General features: G+C 39.4%; 2 protein-coding genes across 5 annotated transcripts in view; both read right to left on the bottom strand.

The window, feature by feature from the left end:
- The window catches only part of ppp3ca (protein phosphatase 3, catalytic subunit, alpha isozyme), a 267,749-nt gene that overhangs the window by 119,028 nt on the left and 126,700 nt on the right, over positions 1 to 22,021 (bottom strand). The window contains 2 exon segments of one of the 3 annotated variants that reach the window (NM_001198550.1): positions 20,235 to 21,131; positions 21,236 to 22,021. The exon segment at positions 21,236 to 22,021 is cut by the window's right edge and continues 229 nt beyond it. The exons of 1 other annotated variant lie outside the window; for it this stretch is intronic. The gene's annotated coding sequence lies outside the window, so the exon portion shown is untranslated. 3 annotated transcript variants of the gene reach the window in all.
- On the bottom strand, positions 1,261 to 12,613 carry ecscr (endothelial cell surface expressed chemotaxis and apoptosis regulator). 2 transcript variants are annotated; one of them, XM_073936040.1, is made up of 9 exons: positions 12,372 to 12,613; positions 10,117 to 10,194; positions 8,075 to 8,167; positions 6,428 to 6,547; positions 4,030 to 4,128; positions 3,853 to 3,954; positions 3,731 to 3,764; positions 1,827 to 1,897; positions 1,261 to 1,737 (listed from the first exon to the last, which is right to left on the bottom strand). In XM_073936040.1, the coding sequence occupies exons 1-9, from the start codon at positions 12,430 to 12,432 to the stop codon at positions 1,640 to 1,642; spliced, it is 756 nt and encodes a 251-aa protein (XP_073792141.1). In that variant the 5' UTR covers positions 12,433 to 12,613; the 3' UTR covers positions 1,261 to 1,639. The 2 variants fall into 2 exon arrangements, with proteins under 2 accessions (XP_073792141.1, XP_002666055.2); XM_002666009.7 differs by having other exon boundaries at positions 6,428 to 6,541.

Here is a 22,021-nt window from a genome sequence, read left to right as displayed (position 1 = left end):
TATTTCTTATTTCTCTACACAGCGTGTTGTATATTATGTGAGTTTTGGTCCTCTGGCGGTTCATAAATAAATTAGTTTTTTTTTTTTGAAGAAAAAATGTATTGCTTTGGCTTTTGCACCCTATGTGAACCTGGTTGTACAAATTAAAGATGTAAGAACACTTGAAAAGCCCAAGTTACATAACCAGGCTCATTCTGAAAACCTAGCCCTATATACATTTCTTGAGATCACAAAGTATGTAGCCTTTTTGTCTTTAAAACAAAATACGGTGTGGAATGACATCATTCCTTTTTCGCGATTAGCAGCTGATCGCTTACCTCCATATGGATGACTTTCCCAAAGTTACCAGTTTGTCCAGTAGCTCGCCATATATGTCGGTGGACTTAAGATGCAGAGAGGAGTTGACCATGACGATGGGGTTCAAGTCAAAATAATAATAAGCCAAAACACAAGCCAAAAAATAAAATAAACAAGCAAATAACTGGGTGATAATGTGGTAAAATCTGAAAATGTGGTAAAAAAAAAAATTTGTTTTTTAAAACTGTCGGTTGAGTTTAGGGAAAAAGGAGGGTGGGTCAATCGACAGCGGTCTCTGGTGGATTTACATGAGAACAGCGGGCGCTAATGGCACTCGAAAGAGAAATTTAAGATCTGAAAAAGCATACACAGCGAACGCAGATAGATTTGCAAAGACAAAAACTGCAAACATGTATATAGAGATACCTTTTCAGAATGAGCCTTGGTTGATAACTACAGGAGAATAAGATATAATTCATGATATTGGCATTTTATCAATCTACAAACAGTAAAATGCTAAACACAGACATGTCAAAAAAGAATAAAAAACAAGGCTTATGTGCCTTATACATAATTTTTGTGACATCAGATATGACATAAATATGACCCTGGAACACAAAACCAGACATATGCTTTATGGATATATTTGTAGGTATAGCCAAAAATCCATCACAGGTCAAAATAATAAATTTCTGTTTCATCCCAACAATCAGTAATATTAAGTAAACATATTCTCCCGTGAAGACATTTAGTAAATTTCCTTCCATAAATATGTCAGAACTTTTTGAATAGTAATACTCATTGCTAAAATTGGAGACAACTTTTTTTTCATTTATATTTATATTTATATATATATATATATATATATATATATATATATATATATATATATATATATATATATATATATATATATATATATATATATATATATATATATATTTTTTTTTTTTTTTTTTTTTTTAACCCTCAGATTGTAGATATTCAAATTGTATCTTGGCCAGAAATTGTCCTATCTTAACAAACCGTAAATCAAAGGTAAACTTATTTATTCAACTTTCAGATTTTCTGAAAACAACCTTCTGACTGGTTTTGTGGTTCAGAGTCACAAATGCACTGCTTTATATGAAAAAGAGGAGCACAAAAAGTGACATTTTGCAGAATATTGAAGCATGTGTCATTTTCAATAAATGAAAGCCCAGGTATAATGATGATTTGATTTGCACCAATGTACATCATGAGCATGATGTGTTCAATAACCATCAATTAAAGGCGCAATAATCCACATTCAGCCAAAATTACAAATAAATCAGATAAGCCCACAGCCTCCAATCTCCATGCATCATGAACCCAGTGAAATCAGCTGGTCTCTGGAAAGTTCATGGTCATCATTGTCCACTATAGTGCTGTGAACTGAAGAAATCTGGGGAGAATCTGCATCTGCACATGAAGAGAGGCCAAATATTACTGCATGCTTTCAAGTAGAATAATGGCATGCTATTTTGTCAGTATTTGTCACAAATACATACTGTATTCTGTGTTTATTGTCCTCACAGAGACAAGAGTGATGTTTTCCTTCTCCCCATTGCTGGTCAGGTTGCTTGATTAAAAATCGAGACAATTGTTTAATCTTAAATGCATTTTTCAACAGATCTGTTTTCAAATTAATTATTACACTCTAAAGATGCTCTAATGGGTAATAATCTAATTGGAACATAAACAATAAATATACATAGCTGGGTTATTTCAACCCAAATCTTAAAATATGGATAAACACAACCACTAAATTGAGCTATTCATTTAACTTTAAAAAAAAAAATATCCCAATATTTGCATTTTACCCAAATAACCCAGCATTTTGAGTGTTTTCAATTTTTATTTATTACACATAATTATATGTTATGAGAAACATATGACCTCCTGTTGTTTTATGTGCCAGGATTATTATTATGATGATGATGATTATTATAGTGTTGTTAATTTTAATTGTTATTATTATTATGGTTGTTGTTGTTAATATGTGTTATAATAATAATAATAATAATAATAATAATAATAATAATAATAATAATAATAAAGACATTTATTATTTTGCTTCTCATACTTAAATTTAACACACAATAATAATAATAATAATTAATATAATATACATAGTTTCATTTATTATCATGCTTATTATGATTATGGTTGTTATTATTATGTGTTATAATAACAATAATATCTATATAATTATTAATAATATCATTTTATTATTACTAATATTTTATTGATTTTATGTGTCATAACAACAATAATAACAAAATAAATACTAATAACAATTAACAACAACAACAACAACAAAAACAACAACAATAATAATAATAATAATAATAATTATAATCAAACTATACGCATAATAAGCATAATTCATTCATTCATATATTGATTTTCTTTTCGCCTTAGTCCCTTTATTAATCTGGGGTCACCACAGCGGAATGAATCGCCAACTTATCCAGCATATGTTTTACGCAGCGGATTCCCTTCCACCTGCAACCCAACTCTGGAAAATAAGCATAATAATAAATGTCTTTATTATTATTATCATTATATTATTCATTGTAATAATAATATTTCATTCATTTTCTTGTCGGCTTAGTCCCTTTATTAATCCGGGGTCGCCACAGCGGAATGAACCGCCAAGTTATCCAGCAAGTTTTTACACAGCGGATGCCCTTCCAGCCGCAACCCATCTCTGGGAAACATCCACACACACTACAGACAATTTAGCCTACCCAATTCACATGTACTGCATGTCTTTGGACTGTGGGGGAAACCGGAGCACCCGGAGGAAACCCACGCGATGGCAGGGAGAACATGCAAACTCCACACAGAAACACCAACTGAGCCGAGGTTCGAACCAGTGACCCAGCAACCTTCTTGCTGTGAGGCAACAGCACTACCTACTGCACCACTGCCTCGCCATAATAATAATATTACTACTAATAATAATTATTACTATTAATATGCTTATTACAATTTTGGTTGCTATTATTATGTGTTATTATAATAATTTTTATTGTTGTTATTAATTTTATTAATAATACTACTATTTTTATTGATGTTGTGTGTTATAACAATAATAAATACTAATAACGAACAACTACAGTAATATTATTATTCAAATTATTACAATGATAATAATAAACATTGTTTTTGCTTTAATTATTATTGTCTTATTATTATTATTGTTTTAAATATAGACAGACAGACAGACAGACAGACAGACAGACAGACAGACAGACAGACAGACAGACAGACAGACAGACAGACAGACAGATAGATAGATAGATAGATAGATAGATAGATAGATAGATAGATAGATAGATAGATAGATAGATAGACAGATAGATTATACAATCTGCACATTTAAAGTCATGTGTTTATAAGTCCTCACCTGTCAGACACCAAAGAATCGCGGTTTTTAATACCTATAAATGAATCAAAAATGATTAGATGCTCCACCATGTTTGTTTTTAAAAGTAATCCCGAAATGGGCAGAATAAGAGCAAAACCCACTCTCGTGTTGTTGGGTGTTTCTACAACAGCGTCCCTTGAGGTTGACAGCGGCGACCAAGATCACCATAACAACAATCAAAATCAGTATGAGACTCATCACACCTGCAATTGCAGACAGAATGTATTTATAAGAACCTGCAGAAATGCACAAAATGAGAACATCAGTAGAAAACCTACCAAAGGCTAGTAAAGTGAGTCTGCTTTCTGCTGGTGAAGGAGTCACTGTTGCCTCTGACATGCTGATGTTGGAAAAAACTGTCGTTGAAGAAATAGCCTCTGCATATCAAGATAACATGCGAAATGATAATTTAATGTAGTCTAAAGGGAAAAAAGCTTGATTGTATTGTACAACATGAGGGGTTATTGCACATACAGCATATGTAATATATATATAGGCTAAGAGCTTATGAGATGGAAAAAAAATACTTAACTTTCTTTTGAAAATCAAAATATACAATTGTAATTTATAGTAAATACTATAGTGTTTTAGTAGTTACTGTATTGTATTGCAAGATGGCTGGAAGAACACATACAGTTGAAGTCAGAATTATAAGCCACCCTGAATCATTAGCCCCACTGTTTATTTTTTTAATACATTTCTAAACATTTCAAAGTTTTAATAACTCTCTAATAACTGATTTGTTTTATCTTTGCCATGATGACAGTAAGTAATACTTGACTAGACATTTTAAAGACACTTCTATACAGCTTAAAGTGACATTTAAAGGCTTTAAAGGCAGGTTAGGGTATAGGCAAGTCATTGTATAACGATGGTTTGTTCTGTAGACTATCAGAAAAAATATAGCTTAAAGGGGCTAATAATTTTGACCCTTAAATGGTTTTTAAAAAAATGTAAAACTGCTTTTATTCTAGCCGAAATAAAGCAAATGAGACTTTCTCCAGAAGAAAAAGTATTATCAGACATACTGTGAAAATTTCCTTGCTCTGTCAAACCTAATTTTGGAAATATTAAAAATAGGAAAAAAATTCAAAGGTGTGCTAATAATTCTGACTTCATCTGTATAAAACATTTATTGTCTCAGTCGTGTAAATGATCAGTTAAAGCCTTTTTTATGTTTATTCAGATTTTTTTTTTTCATTCAAATACAGCAATAGCGGATGCCTTCATCCATATTAAGGATTTCCTGGAATGTTCTACTACTTTTGTGAGGCATATATGGAATTTCTGCTCAAGTGTGAATGAGAAAGGCATTACATGCATTAAAGTGCTACATTGCCCACATCAACCTATTTTGAGGAAAACAAAAAAAAAATCTCCCTCTAAAGAAATTTGAAGTAAACATATTTCTAGCATATAGCTCTTTATTTTTATTTTTGTGCTATTTTTGATACAATTGTTATTATATAAAAAATCGTATTAAATATGAATATTTTGCGAGGTATTGAATTTAGAAATTCCAGCATCTTGACAACACTACACCTACAGTAGTAGTTAATCACTCTGTCCAAACACCCAGAGTTAATCCCTCTGTCCAAATAAACGTGTGTAGCTTTGTATCACATTGGATAACAACTTGGTCTATAAAATAAATCTTATTTTCAGATTTGAAGACATGGAGAAAATTTGATTTTCAAAAAACAAACGGAAACTGCCAATCAGGAGAGGAGATAGGAGGCTCAAGCCCCTTGGGGGGCTTAAGCCCCTTCTCCCTTTCGACCCTAGCAACGCCCCTGTTAACAAAGTGACTTTTAGAGAATATGTAAGAAATAATTTAGAGCGAAATACATCTGTAAATTAACACAAAAAGTGCTGGCAGTTTATTACAAGACTAACACAGACAATATATCATTATCTATTGATAATTTTAATAACAGTCACCTTTTCAAACTTTTTAAGGTTAAAAGTTGCTGGAAACAAGACAAATTTCCTATATTGCAACTCAGAAGCATTATTAAATAAATGGGGAAAAATAAAACATGAATAATTAAATACAGAAAACTGCTATTTTATGTATATGTCTTACAGCTGAAGAAAACTTGGGACAGTGTTGTTGTTTTTTTTAGTTTAGTTAATTACAATTTTTGCAAAAACTATCGTTATGTTGTTCGTCAACGTTTACATCATTAAAAATTTTCTTGTATATATAAAGTTTGGCAGAGCAATGCAAAAGTTGAAAAAGCACTCTGAATGGAGAATATGTTCTCCATTTCTCCAGCCATGGAAATTTGTTCAGCTTCAGCTTTATTAAATCTGTGTTTGAGTAAAATGTTCAAATAAATATATTGCCATTTAAATGATCTCTTATTTTTTCCATAGCTGTGTATTTTTCATCTAATTTTTTTGTTTTATCATGTTGACTTATTGGGTCCACAGAAATACAGTGTTCACTGTCGATGTATTTGTCAATAACTAAAAATGTTCACATATCTTACATATACAGTAAACTATCATTGTTTATGACACTTTTATTGTGTTCATCCCAAAAGTTGAACTACTGCATGTACCAGCAAACCCTTGAATAATAAATGTCCATTTTACTTCTATGGTACTACATGCTAACAGTATATTTCAGCAAAAAAAGAACTTTCATAAGCCAGAGGAATGAGGTAAAACCTGTTATTTTGGTCGCTGATGCTGAGACTCCATTTAGCGATGTGTCGGTGTAGAATTTTGATATCGTTGTTGGAGTTGTGGATCTTATAAAACTGGAGCTGCTGGTGGACTCTCCTGTAACTAATGAACAGTTCACCTTCATTCAACTATTATAGCATTACACAGCTCACAAAAAAATAAAAAATAAAATAAAATGCTCCTAAGTTGTCAAGCAAGAAATCAAGATTAAACATTTCTCAATTTGTGTGAATGAAGGTCTTAGAGGTTTGGCTGACACAATGATACCTAAATGATGACAGAATTGAGAATTTTGACAGCCCAAAAACTCCACGAAGAGTCAAATTTAATATTTAATTCTGCCAAATTTAAATAGCAGCTAACTAAGTATTTTTACTTAGTTACAATGTTCCTGACTGGTTTTAGTAAATTTCTGCAAACAGAAAAAATATAAGATCTAAAATAATATATGATTTATGGATCATTTTAACCAACACTTTAACTTTAACTTTATTTTTATATTTTAATGTAAAAATTATGATAAAGATAGTTTGTACATATAATTTTTAAGGTGTGAAGTATTAGAAAATTTATTTCCAGCTATTCAGTTTTGTTAAGTGTAGTAATAGATTGAGTAAACAAATTGATAATAACAGTAGTAGGGATATTAAAGTGCATTTAGATACAGTATATGTATGTTTTCACACTAAAATGTTGCCACTACATTGTTACTAATGCAGGATATGTCTTTTGCTATTGCTCCACAGAATTTTGTTAAAATGATTTTGAGAGTATACACTATAAAACAATCCTAGTTGCCTGAAGTTTTTAAGCTGAATCAAATTACCTTATTAATAGTCCATTGAACTTAAACTTACTTAAAACAGCTTGGGTAACTTATAAAATTACGTTAGAATATTATTAACTTAGTTTAATAAGTTACAATGACTTAAAACATATGCTGTGTGAACTAATTGATCATATTTATACATTTTTACAGTGGAGCAACTAAATATTTCACAAAATAATAATATATTTTTTTAAGATTTGCAATGCAAATGCGATTAGAACCACTTGTTTGATAACCAAAGCAACTCTTTCATATAATCTATTAGAATAACTTTATTTTAAAGCTTTACAAAGATTGTTGTAGATAAATAATCTAAGCCTTTGAATACTATTTAATAATATTACTGAAATTATTAATTCATAAACTGAATAAATATATATTTACATGCATTTACGATACATAAGTTAATAAATAGACTCGATGGGCTAAACAATCTGCAGATTTCCACTGGCTCAGATTCTGTGAGGACCTATCAGTTCAAAAGTTACAAATAAGTTACTTTTTTAAAAAAAAAATGTATGCTAGTTACACTAATACAGCTATGCTATGACGAAGTAAGTAACAATATTGAATTTTTGTAATCAAACCTTGTTAAATGACGGTTTAAAAATTTGCTAGTTCAGTTATCCACATTAATACAAATTATCCCACTGGTAACATTATGAGTGACCATCACACAATTTTCCATTAAAAAGTAAAAGAAAAAAGAAAAAAGCCTGCAGAAACAGAGGTACAGGGTACAATGTGCAAACTGTGCAGTATATTTACATGATATAACTGATGTTATATTTGTGCTTTACCTGTGCTTCTGGAAAATTGAACAGTTGTCGGTTTTGAGGTCTGGTTGCTTATGTCATCGTCATATGTAGTTGAATTTTCAATCTGCTGCGCTGCTGTAATAATAATAAAAATAACAATAAAAATGCAATTCAAGAAGCATGTGGTTTCTATGTGAACTAAGAATATACAAAAGGATCTAAAAGCACATCTACTGTAAACTGAATTTTGGGATTCAAAAAAAGTCTTATTTAAACCTCGAAACAAACAAAACAGCAAATAAAAAATACTAATCATAAGCATAAAATACTAAATCATTTATTAGATGATTTTTTTTTTCTTGGAAATGAATGACTAACAAAATACTGTAAATAAAAGCCATTTTTGTATATGAAGAGTTCAGTTACAAAAACCTCTAAAGGCCATCTGAAAATTCTTCTAATACAGTGTGAGCATTTTTATCAGGCTCTTATTGGTTTAGTAATTTCACTTTTATGTCAATGAATAACTTCTTTTCATGGTCTTCAAAATAAAATAAATAAGTTTAAACAAAGCAAGCTGAAAATAATGCTCATTTTCGATAAAAATTTGAGCCGGCACTTACAGGTTTTTGCATCTTAACTCTTCATATTTTATTCTTACACTATACCATAGATTTTGAATCAAGAGTGACACCTTGTGGTTCATGCTTATTATTGGTTCATAAAAAGCGCTGCCGTCACAGACAGAAAACGTTAAAGAACTTTTAGTTATTAGAATACAGGGGCGGGCTGGCCATCTGGCAAATGCAAGAAGAGCCGGACCTTTTTTTTTTTTTAAATGTGGGCTGGTGTGCTATTTTTATTTTTATTTTTATACTGTTTTTACATGCAGGCAGCTTTTATTTCTTGCAAGAAGTGAATATGATGATGATAATAGTAATGACAATAATAAATGTTAAGCATTAGTCCAATCGACATTGGCCGGCTGGTTTCGAAAGGGGCCGACCCAATCAGAGGTTACGCGGACGTAATCAAAATCTGGCAAGAATGTCACACAAACAGTAAGTGCAACACAAGCTAATTGTCAGAGATGGACTGTAAAAAAAGGAAAGGTGGTGCCAAAAAGCTCGGAGAAAGCAAAAAAATTGCTCTTAAATTAGACGCTGCCAAGGCCCAAATGCATAAAATTAACTGAAATAGTCTCGAAAGGGGGCAGCGCAGTGGGTACACTGTTGCCAAGAAGGTCAATGGTTCGAGCCTTGGCTGGGTCAGTTGGTGTTTTTGTGTGGAGTTTGCATGTTCACGTGGGTTTCCTCCCGGTTTCCCTCGAGCTAGGTGAATTGGGTTACACATATGGGTAACACATATGCTGAAAAAGTAAGTGGTTCATTCTGCTGTGGCGATCTCAGATTAATAACTTAGCCGAAAAGAAAATGAATGAATGAAATGATTGATGTATAAATTTGTCATAAATGGGTTGTTTTTGTTCCAGTCACATACATTAAAAGTTTAAATATATATTACATAAGGTACTGGTTATATTATTTCACCATTTGTGCACCAACATAAGCAGTAAATGTGCGTGTCCGTGGATGGGGTTGTGTCGGTGTGGTAAAATGGGCTGGTGTGGCTACAGTGCCAGGGCTGATTTTTAGTCCCAGTCCGCCCCTGTTAGAATAGGTATTATAACAATATGATTTAGTATATATGTGTATACAGTTGAAGTCTGAATTATTACCCCTTGTTTATTTTTTCCCCAATTTGAGAGAAGATTTATTGAACACATTTTAAATATAATGTTTGTTCTGTAGACTGTAGACATTTTTATTTTTTAATTAAAAACGGTTTCATTCTAGCCGAATAAAAACAAATACTTTTTCCAGAAGAAAGAATATTATCAGACATACTGTGAAAATTTTCTAGCTGTTAAACATCATTTGGAAAATATTTGAAAAAGAAAAAAAAAATCAAAGGGGGGGCTAATAATTTTGACTTCAACTGTACATATGTATATGTTTGGTCTTTTGATTTTATTTGAAGTTCTTATTTAAGGCTGCAATGTTTTAAAAAGTAAAAATACTTACCTTCTGTTAAATTAACAGAGTTTGTAGGTGAAAAAACTGTGCTTGGAGGTGTGGGACTTGTGAGGTTTGTGTCATTTCCTGTGAAGTCATAGAAAATATATTACAAAATAAAGAGAAAGATATGGCCACAATAACCATTTGAGCACAAAGAAGATGAAAATACATTAGGGATGTAACAATACAGTTAGCCCACGGTTCAATATATACCTTGGTTTTTTAACACGGTTTCCGGTTCAGTTTGGTTCTCATTGCATGACACGTGTTTTTTATTGTTTTATTTTAAAGGCAATAGGAACAGTTAGAGGTTAAGGAGAAAGAAATAAAAACGATTTATTGCAATACTCATTTTGTTTTACTTAAAAGTCAAGAAAAGTACACTAGTTAGTGTATTGTATAAAAAAAATAACACTAAAATCTCACTGCTGGTAGCCCATGGGGAACATAAAATCCTACATTTTGAAAATAAACATATTTGTGAAGTTAATAAAGATAAATTGTCCATTTCAAATAAACATATTTGTACTTAAGTAAACATAAATAAACCATCTTGATTATCTCTGTGCTGAAAAAATGCGAGGCTGTATAGTTTGTAACGCGGATCGAGTGCTTTTACAAGATGACAAAAGCCTGCATCTCCAATCACTGAAAACGGCTGCAAATCTTTGGCAATAAACACCCGCACTGCTTTGTTATTTTTATATCTCTCTTGGAACCAGTTGGATATGTTTGTTTGAAAGATTCACCGAGGGATTGTTGATATTTAGAGGACTTTATTACCTTCTCTGCTATCCTGCCTTCAGACAGTGATATTGCTGGGTGATGGCGCTGCAGATATGCAGTTATGGTTATGGTTATGTTTTGCCAGTTTAGGGGCTAATTCGTACGAATTCGTACGAGTTCAGTCGTACGAAATGGTACGATTTTAAAAAGGAGGCGTGGCACCTGACCCCACCCCTAACCCCAACCGTCATTGGGGGAAAAGCAAATCGTACTAAATTATACGAATTAGATCGTACGAATTCATACGAATTAGCCACTAAATGAAAAAGTTACGAATTGCCGTGAGATTGTGTTGGGGTTATATGTGTAAAACAATGGTTGCACATAGTTATTTTTTGTTCACCGTTTTTTCTTTTAGTGGCATTATACTTACAGGCAAAAGTAAAATGTCCTCACACCGCAGATTTGAAAGACGCTGGCGCTTTCTCGTACTGTTGCCTCACTTCGCCAGCACTTTCTCGTACTGCCTCACTTCACCGCCGCTCGCAATGTGATGGTTAAGCGTTCCCTAACTTTAGAGCATAGTGATTGATTGGATATTTACTTGCGGGGAGGAGTTTCCTTATCTTAGCTCATGGACTTACAGGTACACTTAGTTAATTCGGGGAGATATAAAACAAATATAAATTATTAAAAAGCAAAACTGAGAAAACCACAATTCACAAGCGCGTATTGAACCGTGGAGGTCGTAGTGAATAGTTCAATATTATACTGAGAACCATGGTATCTCTAATATACATACATACACACACACACACACACACACACACACACACACACACACACACACACATATATATATATACACACAAAAAAGATACAGAGCGTTGGAAACCTGTATCAACTGACTCAAAAAAGGACCTCAAAAAATTGAAGAATTAGTAAATCAAGACAAACCTTTTATTTTATTGAGATCTGTCCACTTAAGTGATAAATTTTTTTTTACCTTATTTTCAGTTATATTAATCTAAGCTTGAAAAGTCATCATATAGCTAACTGTGAGGCTCAATAAAAAATATTATATTTTCAACAAATTATTATTATTATTATTATTATACTGACCTATATTTCAACATGTATTTGAGGCTCAAGAGAACACAATTTATTTGATATACCAATATAACTATAGTTTTCTGTTACAACAATGTAAAAAATATTCAATATACAGTCAAATATAAAAAATATATTCACTGCCCATTCAAAACATCCAGACCACTTTTATATTGTTTTATCTAATGAGCAAACAACACAATTTATAATATTACAAGCATATATAAAACTTTTAAAATGCTATTTAAACATTGGCGAAAAAAATACAATATTGTGTAAATATTTGTATACATGTTTTTAGCGTATATGTTTTAAAAATTTATTATACTTTTTTTTATGTCACTGCAGAACGTGTCATTTTGACAGAACTAAACAGGATACTTTAATGAACTTTTCCCTATTTTATATATTTGCCTTCAACTTACCTGCTGAGATGATGGATGAAAATGTAATCAGGGGAATGAGAAAAAAGAGCAGTTTCTCCATGGCTAAGTCCAAATGACGTTCAATCCATATATCTGGGAATAATTACAATATAATTGTTGTATCTTAATGTATTTTGCTGAGGTATAAACCAGCATGTCCAGGTCGGTTTCCTGTAGGGTGTAATGGTAACACACGAGGGCAAGCTCATAGTATTGAGAGTCCCGCAGAGGAGCGTGTGTTTGGGTGTGTTCAGCGGGACTCGAGCTCTGCTCTCGGGGAGAAGAAGTGTAGCCCCCGGAGCTTCCTGTGGAAGAATAGCAGGAAACAGGTGGGAAGCCTCATGGAAAAAGCCCTCACTGGCTGAGCGTTTTGTTTGAAACATAGTTACTATTAAAACCTCACACATACGTACGTAAATGTGGAATATATAGCCTATTTTTGAAATGATTGTTAAATATAAAGTATTCATTCCACAAGTGTAGAATACACTAAAGTGAATGTTTGTAAAACCTCACAACGTTGTCATTTTACTTTTTATTTTTGATGAACTAGGCTACATTAAAAATTATAAAAACATTTAAGAAGTTGATCAAATGCTCAAAGATACCCTTTTCCCTTAAAAGACTCTTATTTTTACCAATAATTATTATTAAAGTTATATTATGTCATGTATTTGTGTATATTTTTAAAAATTTTCTGAGTATTTCTGTTGTTTTGATAGAATTAAATATGAAAATATCATAAATAAACATGGAATGCTGATCAGTGAATGGAATTACATTAAAATTGTGTTAATAGGTAATTATCAGATGATAGGTTTTAAATTTTCTGAAATGATATATATGGTAAAAAAAGTAAAAATTTCATTCATTCATTTATTTTCTTATTGGCTTAGTACCTAGTTGTCTGAGGTCGCCACAGTGGAATGAACCGTCAACTTATCCAGCACATGTTTTACGCAGTGGATGCCCTTCCAGCTGCAACCCATCTCTGGGAAACATCCATTCACACTCATACACTACGGACAGTTTAGCTCACCCAATTCATCTCTACCACATGTCTTTGAACTGTGGGGGAAACCCGAGCACCCAGAGGAAACCCACGCAAACACGGGGAGAACATGCAAACTCTGCACAAAAATGCCAACTGACCAAGCCGAGGCTCAAACCAGTGACCTTTTTGCTGTGAGGCGATATCACTACCTACTGCGCCACCACATCACCGAAAAGTAATAATTGTTAAAACAGTTTTTTAAATCTCTCTCACACACATACAGTGAAAAACACAAATAGGCTACTGATTTTTCTAAACCAGGCTCATTTTGAAAATGTACCACTATATATGTTTCTGGAGAGTGCTAAATATGTCCCAGGAGCTACATTTTTTTGCAGTTTATGTTTTCACAAAACTACCAGAGGCCGCTGTGTAGGCTTTTAGAGATCTCACATTTCTTTCACAAGTGCCATTCGCACCTCATGTTCCCCTTCGGGGGGAACTTCAGCACTATAAGTGGATTTGATTGTAAAATCCACGCATTGGGAGGTTCGGTTCAGAAGCTACTCGTCTGAAAGAGTATTGAACGGGCCAATTAAGAATGAATTGGCAGCGCAAGCCTGCGCAGGTGAGCGCCAGCAGACGCTATCCTTTTCGCTTCAGAGACTTTCTGATCGAGTCGATGAGGGTTCCTCCTGCTGTGACCAGCGATTCTGAGCGAACGAGAGCATTCTCCCGGTCCAGAGTGTGTACACGCAGTGGCAGACGGTCGAGCTGGGTTTCTCCCTTGCCTGGCGTTCTTTGGGTCCGGTCCTCCAGAGCGGTGCGTATAAAGTTGCAAACTTCACAGAAAGAGCAATACAGTCGTGCAGCACGTCCTTATCAGGACGGCGCTCCGACTGTGCGTTTCTGGATGCGGTGGTTTCCTGTCCTCGGATGATGGGCGCGGGCACTGCGTTACATGTCTGGGGGTCCAGCATGTTAATGCGCTGCTCGCGGACAGTTCATGTCGTCATTGCGATGCCATGACTGTTGCGCAACATCGCGGTTAGCCTTTGCAAAAGGGCGAACCACCCCAGTTGTCCCCTGCTCTGCAGCGGGCACTCGGGCAGATCTGAGGGTTTCAGCGAGAGATAATCCGTCGCCCACGGGCCCGCGGACCTCCCGCTCCTCTAAGCGCTCCATCCAAGCTTCGGGCGGGGGAAGCGATCCGTCTAACAGATGGTAGCCCTTACGCCCGATGACACCGGAGACCAGATGTCCACCGCGGCATCGGAGGGTGGGCTTTCATTGTCCGATGATGATCCAGACCCGCTCGCCCCCTTCGGGCTGGTGAGCGCTGTCACTACGGATCCTGAAACGGACATGTTAGCCGTGCTTTCCCGGGCTGCTTCGGCCGTGGGTTGGAGATGGTTTATCCCCCAGCTCCGCGGCCGGACCGACTAGAGGGGCGTTCCCTTCTTCCCGGAGGTGCACAGTAGGCTCACGCGGTCTTGTAAAGCACTTTTTTCTGCTCGTGCTGCGTGTTCCTCCACCCTAACCACTCTTGACGGTGAAACAGCCAGGGGGTATGTGGCGATTCCTCAGGTTGAGTGCGCGATGGCGGTAAATCCGCGCGGCGCCTCTTCTTGGCGGGGTCCGCCTCGTCTCCCATCCAAAGCCTGTAAGTTATCTACCTCCCTCGGAGCTAGAGGTTACATAGCTGCGGGCCAGGCTGCTTCCGCCTTGCATGCGATAGCCACCTACCAGCGCTACCAAGCGCAGGCGCTGGCCGAGCTGCACGAGGGTGGGTCCAACCCAGGCTTACGAGCTTCGCACCGCCGCCGACTTAGCTCTTCGGACTACTGAGTCCGCTGCGTGTGCGTTGGGGAGGACGATGTCCACATTAGTGGTCCAGGAGCGCCACCCCTGGCTGATATGCGCAAAGTTGACAAAGTCCGCTTTCTTGACTTCCCCATATCCCCAGCCAGGTTCGGCGACACTGTCTGTGAATTCACCCAGGAATTCAAGGCGGTGAGAGAGCAGTTGGTGGGTGATGTCTTATCGGCGGTCCGTAGCCCGCCCCGCCCGCCGTGCCATTCATACCTGCTCCTCGCCGAAGGCGCCCGCCTACGAGAGCTGCTCCGCCCCCGCACACGCCTCTGGCGAAGCGAGCGCGTCGGGCACCTCAGAAGCAGGCAGCCCCCCTGCCCAGAACGCCGCTAAGTCCGGCAACGGACCGCGAAGCGCCCCTGGGACAGGCCATCTGGAGAAGAGGGAACTTGCTCTTTCCCCGCTGGAGGGCAGGGCCCCATTTCCAACGGCACTTTTTACTGCCATGAAAACATTATGAAAGGGCACTTTTCACTTCCCCAGATGTGACAGCCCGAAATCTGCCAGTCTGGGACGCTATGCTTTCTAGCTTGCAGATTCGGTGCGTTTCGCCAGTGGCTCACGAGCGCTGGGAGGACGGTCTCCTTTCTCCCACCCCTCGAGCCTCCCCTCCGGAGCTCGGGTTTGGAGTGAGAGCAAATATCTCACCTCCAGCTTTTCCGTGGGACCCGCGAGCTTCCCGGATCAGCACACCCACTCCGCGCTGCCCCACTGCTGGTACGTCAGCGATTGTAGCGATGAGTCCATTAGCGAGAGCTCTGCCTGCCTGGTTAGCGCGGGCCAGCTCTTCGCGGTGGCTCATACGCACAATCAGACTCGGCTATGCGATTCAGTTCGCGAAACGGCCCCCCAAGTCACGGGTGTGTATTCACCAGGGTCAGCCCCCTGTCCGCCCCTGTCTTGCGAGAGGAGATTGCTGTCCTCCTGGCGAAGGATGCAATCGAGCCACTCCCTCCAGCCGAGATGGAGAGCGGGTTTTACAGCCCACACTTCATCGTGCCCAAAAAGAGCGGTGGGTCACGGCCAATCCTAGATCTGCGCGTTTTGAACCGCTGCCTGCACAAGCTGCCGTTCAGAATGCTCACGCAGAAGCGCATCCTCCGGTGCGTTCGTCCTCTGGGTTGGTCTGCAGCATTAGACCTGATGGACGCGTATTTCCATGTCTCCACTCTTCCTCGCCACCGACAGTTTCTGCGGTTTGCGTTTGAAGGTCGAGCTTGGCAATACAAAGCCCTCCCCTTCGGGCTCTCTCTGTCTCCGCGGGTCCTCACCAAGCCCGCGGAGGGTGCCTCAGCGCCCCTTCGGCTCGCGGGCATCTGCATACTCAATTTCTTTACGACTGGCTGAATTTTGCCCTCTCTTTTGATTATGCACAGAGTTGATTATGCACAGAGACAAAGTGCTCTGGCACTTCCACCTGTGGGGGTTTCAGGTCAACCGAGAAAAGAGCAAACTCGCCCCCGTGCAGAGGATCTCTTCTCTCGGGCTGGAGCTGGACTCGGTCACCATGGCAGCGCGCCTCTCCGGAGAGCGCGCTCAGCTGATGCTGTACTGTCTGAGAGAGCTCGACAGTAAAATAGTGGTCCCACTGAAACTATTTTAGAGGCTCCTGGGGCATATGGCATCCGCAGCCGCTTCATGCCGCTCGGATTATTCTATATGAGACCACTTCAGCACTGGCTTCACGATCGAGTCCCCAGACGCGCATGGCACGCGCGCGCACACCGAGTCTCTGTTACTGCGCTGTGTCGCCGCGCCCTCAGCCCTTGGAGCGACCCCTCGTTCCTACAGGCCTGGGTGTCTCTAGGCGGGCATGCGGCTGCGGACCTGTGGAAAGGTACCCAGTTGCATTGGCATATCGCCTGGAGCTGTTGGCAGTGTTCCTCGCTCTCCACCGTTTTTTTCCGGTGTTGGAGCGGCAACACGTGCTGGTCAGGACGGACAGTACGGCGGTGGTGGCGTATATCAGCCGTATAGGGGGTATGCGCTCTCGCCGCATGTCTCAGCTCGCCCGCCGTCTGCTCCTCTGGAGTCATCCGCGGCTGAAATCGCTGCACGCCATTCATATTCAGGCAAGCTCAACCGTGCAGCCGATGCGCTCTCACGGCAGCCTTGCGTCCTGGAAAATGGAGACTCCACCCCGAGTCTGTTCAGCTGATATGGGCGCGATTCGGGGAAGCCCAGATCGATCTGTTGCTTCGCCCGAGATCGCTCATTGCCAGTTGTTCTTTCCCTGACCGAGTGCTCTCGGCACGGATGCACTGGCTTACAGCTGGCCTCGGGGCACGCGCAAATACGCGTTTCCCCCAGTGAGCCTGCTCGCGCAGTTACTGTGCAAGGTCAGGGAGGACGAGGAACAGGTTGCTGGTTGCGCCCCTCTGGCTCAACCGGACCTGGATGTCAGAGCTCTCCCTCGCGATAGCCCTCCCCTGGCAGTCCCTTCGAGAGAGCACCTACTCTCTCAGGGACAGGGCACCACCTGGCACCCTCGCCGATCTTTGGAGATTTTTAGACGCGAGGAAGACTTAGGTAACCTCCGATTGCGGTGGCTAATACCGTCACTCGGGCTAGAGCCCCCTCCCCGAGCGCGCCTATGCCCTGACGTGAAGTCTATTCACTGAATGGTGTGTCTCTCGCTGAGAAGACCCCCGTAATTTGCCAGATCAGCGTTGTGCTTTCTTTACGCCGAGAGAAGTTGGAGAGCAGGCTGTCGCCCTCCACACTCAAGGTTACGTGGCTGCCATCTCCGCTCTCATAACGCGGTGGCTGGCAGCACCGTGGGAACGCATAACCTCATCATCCGGTTCCTCAGGGGCGTTAAGCGAATTAATCCACCCCGCCCCCTCTCATGCCCTCTTAGGATCTCGCCCTCGCTACACAAGCCGCGTCAGATCCCTTCGATCCTCGACTCAGTATATTTCTGTCCCTGAAGACAGCTCTGCTGGTCGCGTTGATATCGATTAGAGGGTCGGGGACCCGGAGGCATTTTTCGGTCAGTGACTCGTGCCTGTAATTGGGCTGGCTTCTCTCACGTCCTGAGACCCCGCCCGCGATATGTGCCCAAGGTTCCTACCACTCCGTTTTAATACGAGGTAGTGAGCCTGCAAGCGCTGCCCTCGGAGGAGGCAGACCCAGCCCTTCTTTATTGTCCAGTTCGCGTTTTGCGTATTATCCGGACCGCACTCAGAGTTTAGATCATCTGAGCAGCTCTTCGTCTGTTATAGCGGTCGGCAGCAGGGAAGTGCCGTACCGAAATAAGTTCCCACTAGATTGTGGATGCCTTTCTTTCACTATCAGAGCCGAGATGAGCCGCGTCCCCCGAGAGCGCGTGCGCACTCCACTCGGAGCTTCGCATCCTCTCGAGCGCGCGCACGCGGCGCCCCTCTAACAGACATCTGTAGAGCTGCGGGCTGGGTGACACCCAACACATTTGCAAGGTTTTACAATCTGCGAGTGGAGCCGGTTTCCTCAAGGGTATTAGGTAACCCTTGGTGATTGAGGAAACAATTCGGTAGGGTGTTGAAACACGCTTGCTGCGCCATTTTCCCTAACACGGAGATACGTGCGCCTTTTTATCTGTCAGTAAAGTTCCCCGTCAGGTGAGCCCTGCAGATTCCTCCGTGGCCCCCAGCACTGACTCAGCGGAGGAGTCACTTGCTGGCCCACTACGTTGTAGGTCTGCCCGCTGGTCAGCCCGCGTTTTGGGTAAAGGTGCCTGCTATGCGTGGTCCCCACTAGGCGATCCCATATGCTTATTCAGCCACGGTTAAGTCCCCCCCCCTGGGCGGACCCGTGTCTTCCCTCCCCGCTAACCACTCTTTTGCTATGCGTACTCCCCCTTTTTAGGGCTAGTCCATATGTAAATTCTGCCATCTATCCCCCCTTGGGTAACGGATGGCCTCCGCAGCGTCCTCCCTATCGGGATTGCACGCTTCCCAACGTACTGTCGTATTTTCCTAGAATTATCTAGATGCTCACGACTTCCCAAAAATATATATAAATCCGTAAAACTTCTGTTGAAGTAGGATAAATTAGGGCCAGGGACACGTTGGAGGACCGCGCCCCCCATGATGTGGGTGCGTCACGCTTGCTTGACTATCTCCTCATCGGGGGTGTTGGTAAGGTGCAGTCATTATGGCGCTTTCAATGGGCTCCCAATGCGTGGATTTTACAATCAAATCCACTTATAGTGCTGAAGTAACCCTTCGTTCCCCGAGGAGGGGAACGGAAGCACTATACTCCGTCGCCATGACTGTCCCTTAGCTGTTGAAAGTCTCTTCAGCTTAAAAAGGATAGCGTCTGCTGGCGCCAGGTGAGCTTATATACTCAGTTGATTGCTTATGCCGCTCACCTGCGCAGGCTTGCGCTGCCAATTCATTCTTAATTGGCCCGTTCAATACTCTTTCAGACGAGTAGCTTCTGAACCGAACCTCCCAATGCGTGGATTTTACAATCAAATCCACTTATAGTGCTTCCGTTCCCCTCCTCGGGGAACGAAGGGTTACTTTAGTAACCTCGAACGTTCTCAAGTAAATCCACCAGAGGCTGCTGTCGATTGACTGAATGACCGATCGACTGACCCACTCTCCTCCTTTACTTAACCCAACCAATACTGTTTTGAAAAGCACAGACTGACTGAAGGGTTCAACATGGAACTCAAACCCTTTTGTCGTGGTCAACTCCTCTTTGTGTCTCAAGTCTACTGACATACATGGCGTGCTACTGGACAAACTGGTAACAGCAGAAAAACTGTCCATACAGGGGTAAGCGGTCAGCTGATAAGCATGCAAACAATTGGCTTTATACCACCCCGAAGCGTTTGTTTCAAGAACAAAATGCAGCCATACCTACTTCTGGCAACATGATCCGCTATCTCCAGAAATGTATATAGTGGGATGTTTTCAGAATGAACCACTGCTGCAACTCAACTCATCTTATTTTAATTATGAGGGTTAATTCACAAGACTTTCTTACTGACATCAAAAAGATGAGAGACATTTTTAGTTCATGCATATTTTATTCAAGAGTAAAAAAAGTCATTTGTCCCATAGGGCATGCTTACAATATGTGTTTTCATTTAGGAAGTCAAATGCGAAAACCGAGTTCCAGAGAAAATTACAAGAAAAATAGTCACAAATCCATAAAATTCCTTCTTTGAAATAAACCACGTCTGGACCAAACAAGGATCAGAAAACAGTGGAAATGAAAGAACCGTAAGCTTAATTGTAAGAATAATAATAATAAGATCATCAAGAATCATAATGATAATATAGTTTTCCTCTTCAAAGTGAGACACTGATTTTTCCTCGTGTCCAATTAGTTTACATTTGAATAAACCATGCGATCATGCTTTGGCAGCCTGAATGTTGCTTTTCACTGAGTAATATGTTCATTCACACTACTGAACAACTTCTGTACAACCAACTGAACAGAGAGAACGAAACCAAAGAAAGAACAAAAGATGACCAAACTAAAGAAAAATAAAAAAACTCTGAAAAGAGCGCCAGTGCCTGTACAGCCAAACTATACAAAATAAAAACAATAATAATAAAATTATATTGATGAAAAAACAAAAAAAAAAAAAAAAAAAACAAATCAAATCAAATATTTTAAAAAATCATAGCTATTTATAGAGATATAAAAACAAACTAGACCTTTACAAATATAATTTGAAGGGAAATAATTCAAGTCTACTATATTGAAACACATCACAATTATAATTTCACATATCAATAAGGAACTTAATTGCATGCACTGATGCGTTCAGTACCATAGATGCTGTTAAAATTCATTGTCCTCGACCATTGTTAAATAATAATCATATATTTCAATATATATATATATATATATATATATATATATATATATATATATATATATATATTTATATATATATATATATATATACATATATATACATATATATATATATATATATATATATATATATATATATATATATATATATATATATATATATATATATATATATATTTATTTATTTGACTTGCGAAATGTACTATGTGCATTCTCTCTCTTGAGATACAGGCAAGTGAGAAACAATCAGGAAGGTGGCGCCAACGGTCGAGCTCGAGCTCCAACTGCAGTTTTTCCTCCATCCGAACAGTGGCTTTGATCGAGAGTCTACAGCGGACAAGCAGAACCGCTCTGCTCCTCTACTGCTTCATGGCATCTTACCGAAAACCAAATCAAGAAACTAAAAACCCCCAGGTAAGACTGCATCGCCAGTAATAAAATGTACAGGTGTGTCGTTAAATGTCCTTTCTTGCAAACATTTTTTTCGCAGTTTTTTTATCATTTCAAATTTGTATATTTGTTAATACTAGTAGCAAAACATCGTCAACAGTGAGATGGGAGCAAGAAGAAAAACTCGGAATCAAAAGAGGAAAAAAAAAAGTGTGCATGGAACCTGGGTGAAACAGGCTTTTAAAACAAGTTCCTAAACCACGCCCACTTAGATGCATGGGCGGAGCCTTAAAGGAACAAAGACCGCCCCTTCTCTAATAAAGACACTTTCAGCCCATTGACAGGCAAAGCACCCCCCACCCCTCCGTTCGACACTCCCGAAAAAGGCAGAAACTTGCTGTCGCTTGGAAAAATTGCGGCAAACCAACAGCAAGAAAACAGTCCGCCCCAATATTTTTCAGTGATGCGTTTAAGATAGTTTGGTTGAATAATTTGAACTTTGGAGCAGGGAGGGATGTGTAGGTGATGTCGTTGGGTGTTTGTTGGAAGCAGGAGGCCTTAAATCACGGGTTTTGGC

Source organism: Danio rerio, chromosome 21 (genome assembly GCF_049306965.1).
Source record: "Danio rerio strain Tuebingen ecotype United States chromosome 21, GRCz12tu, whole genome shotgun sequence".
NCBI classification, from domain to species: Eukaryota; Metazoa; Chordata; class Actinopteri; order Cypriniformes; family Danionidae; genus Danio; species Danio rerio.
Note: the sequence above shows the minus strand (reverse complement) of the source record. Positions and strands in the feature narration are given on the sequence as shown.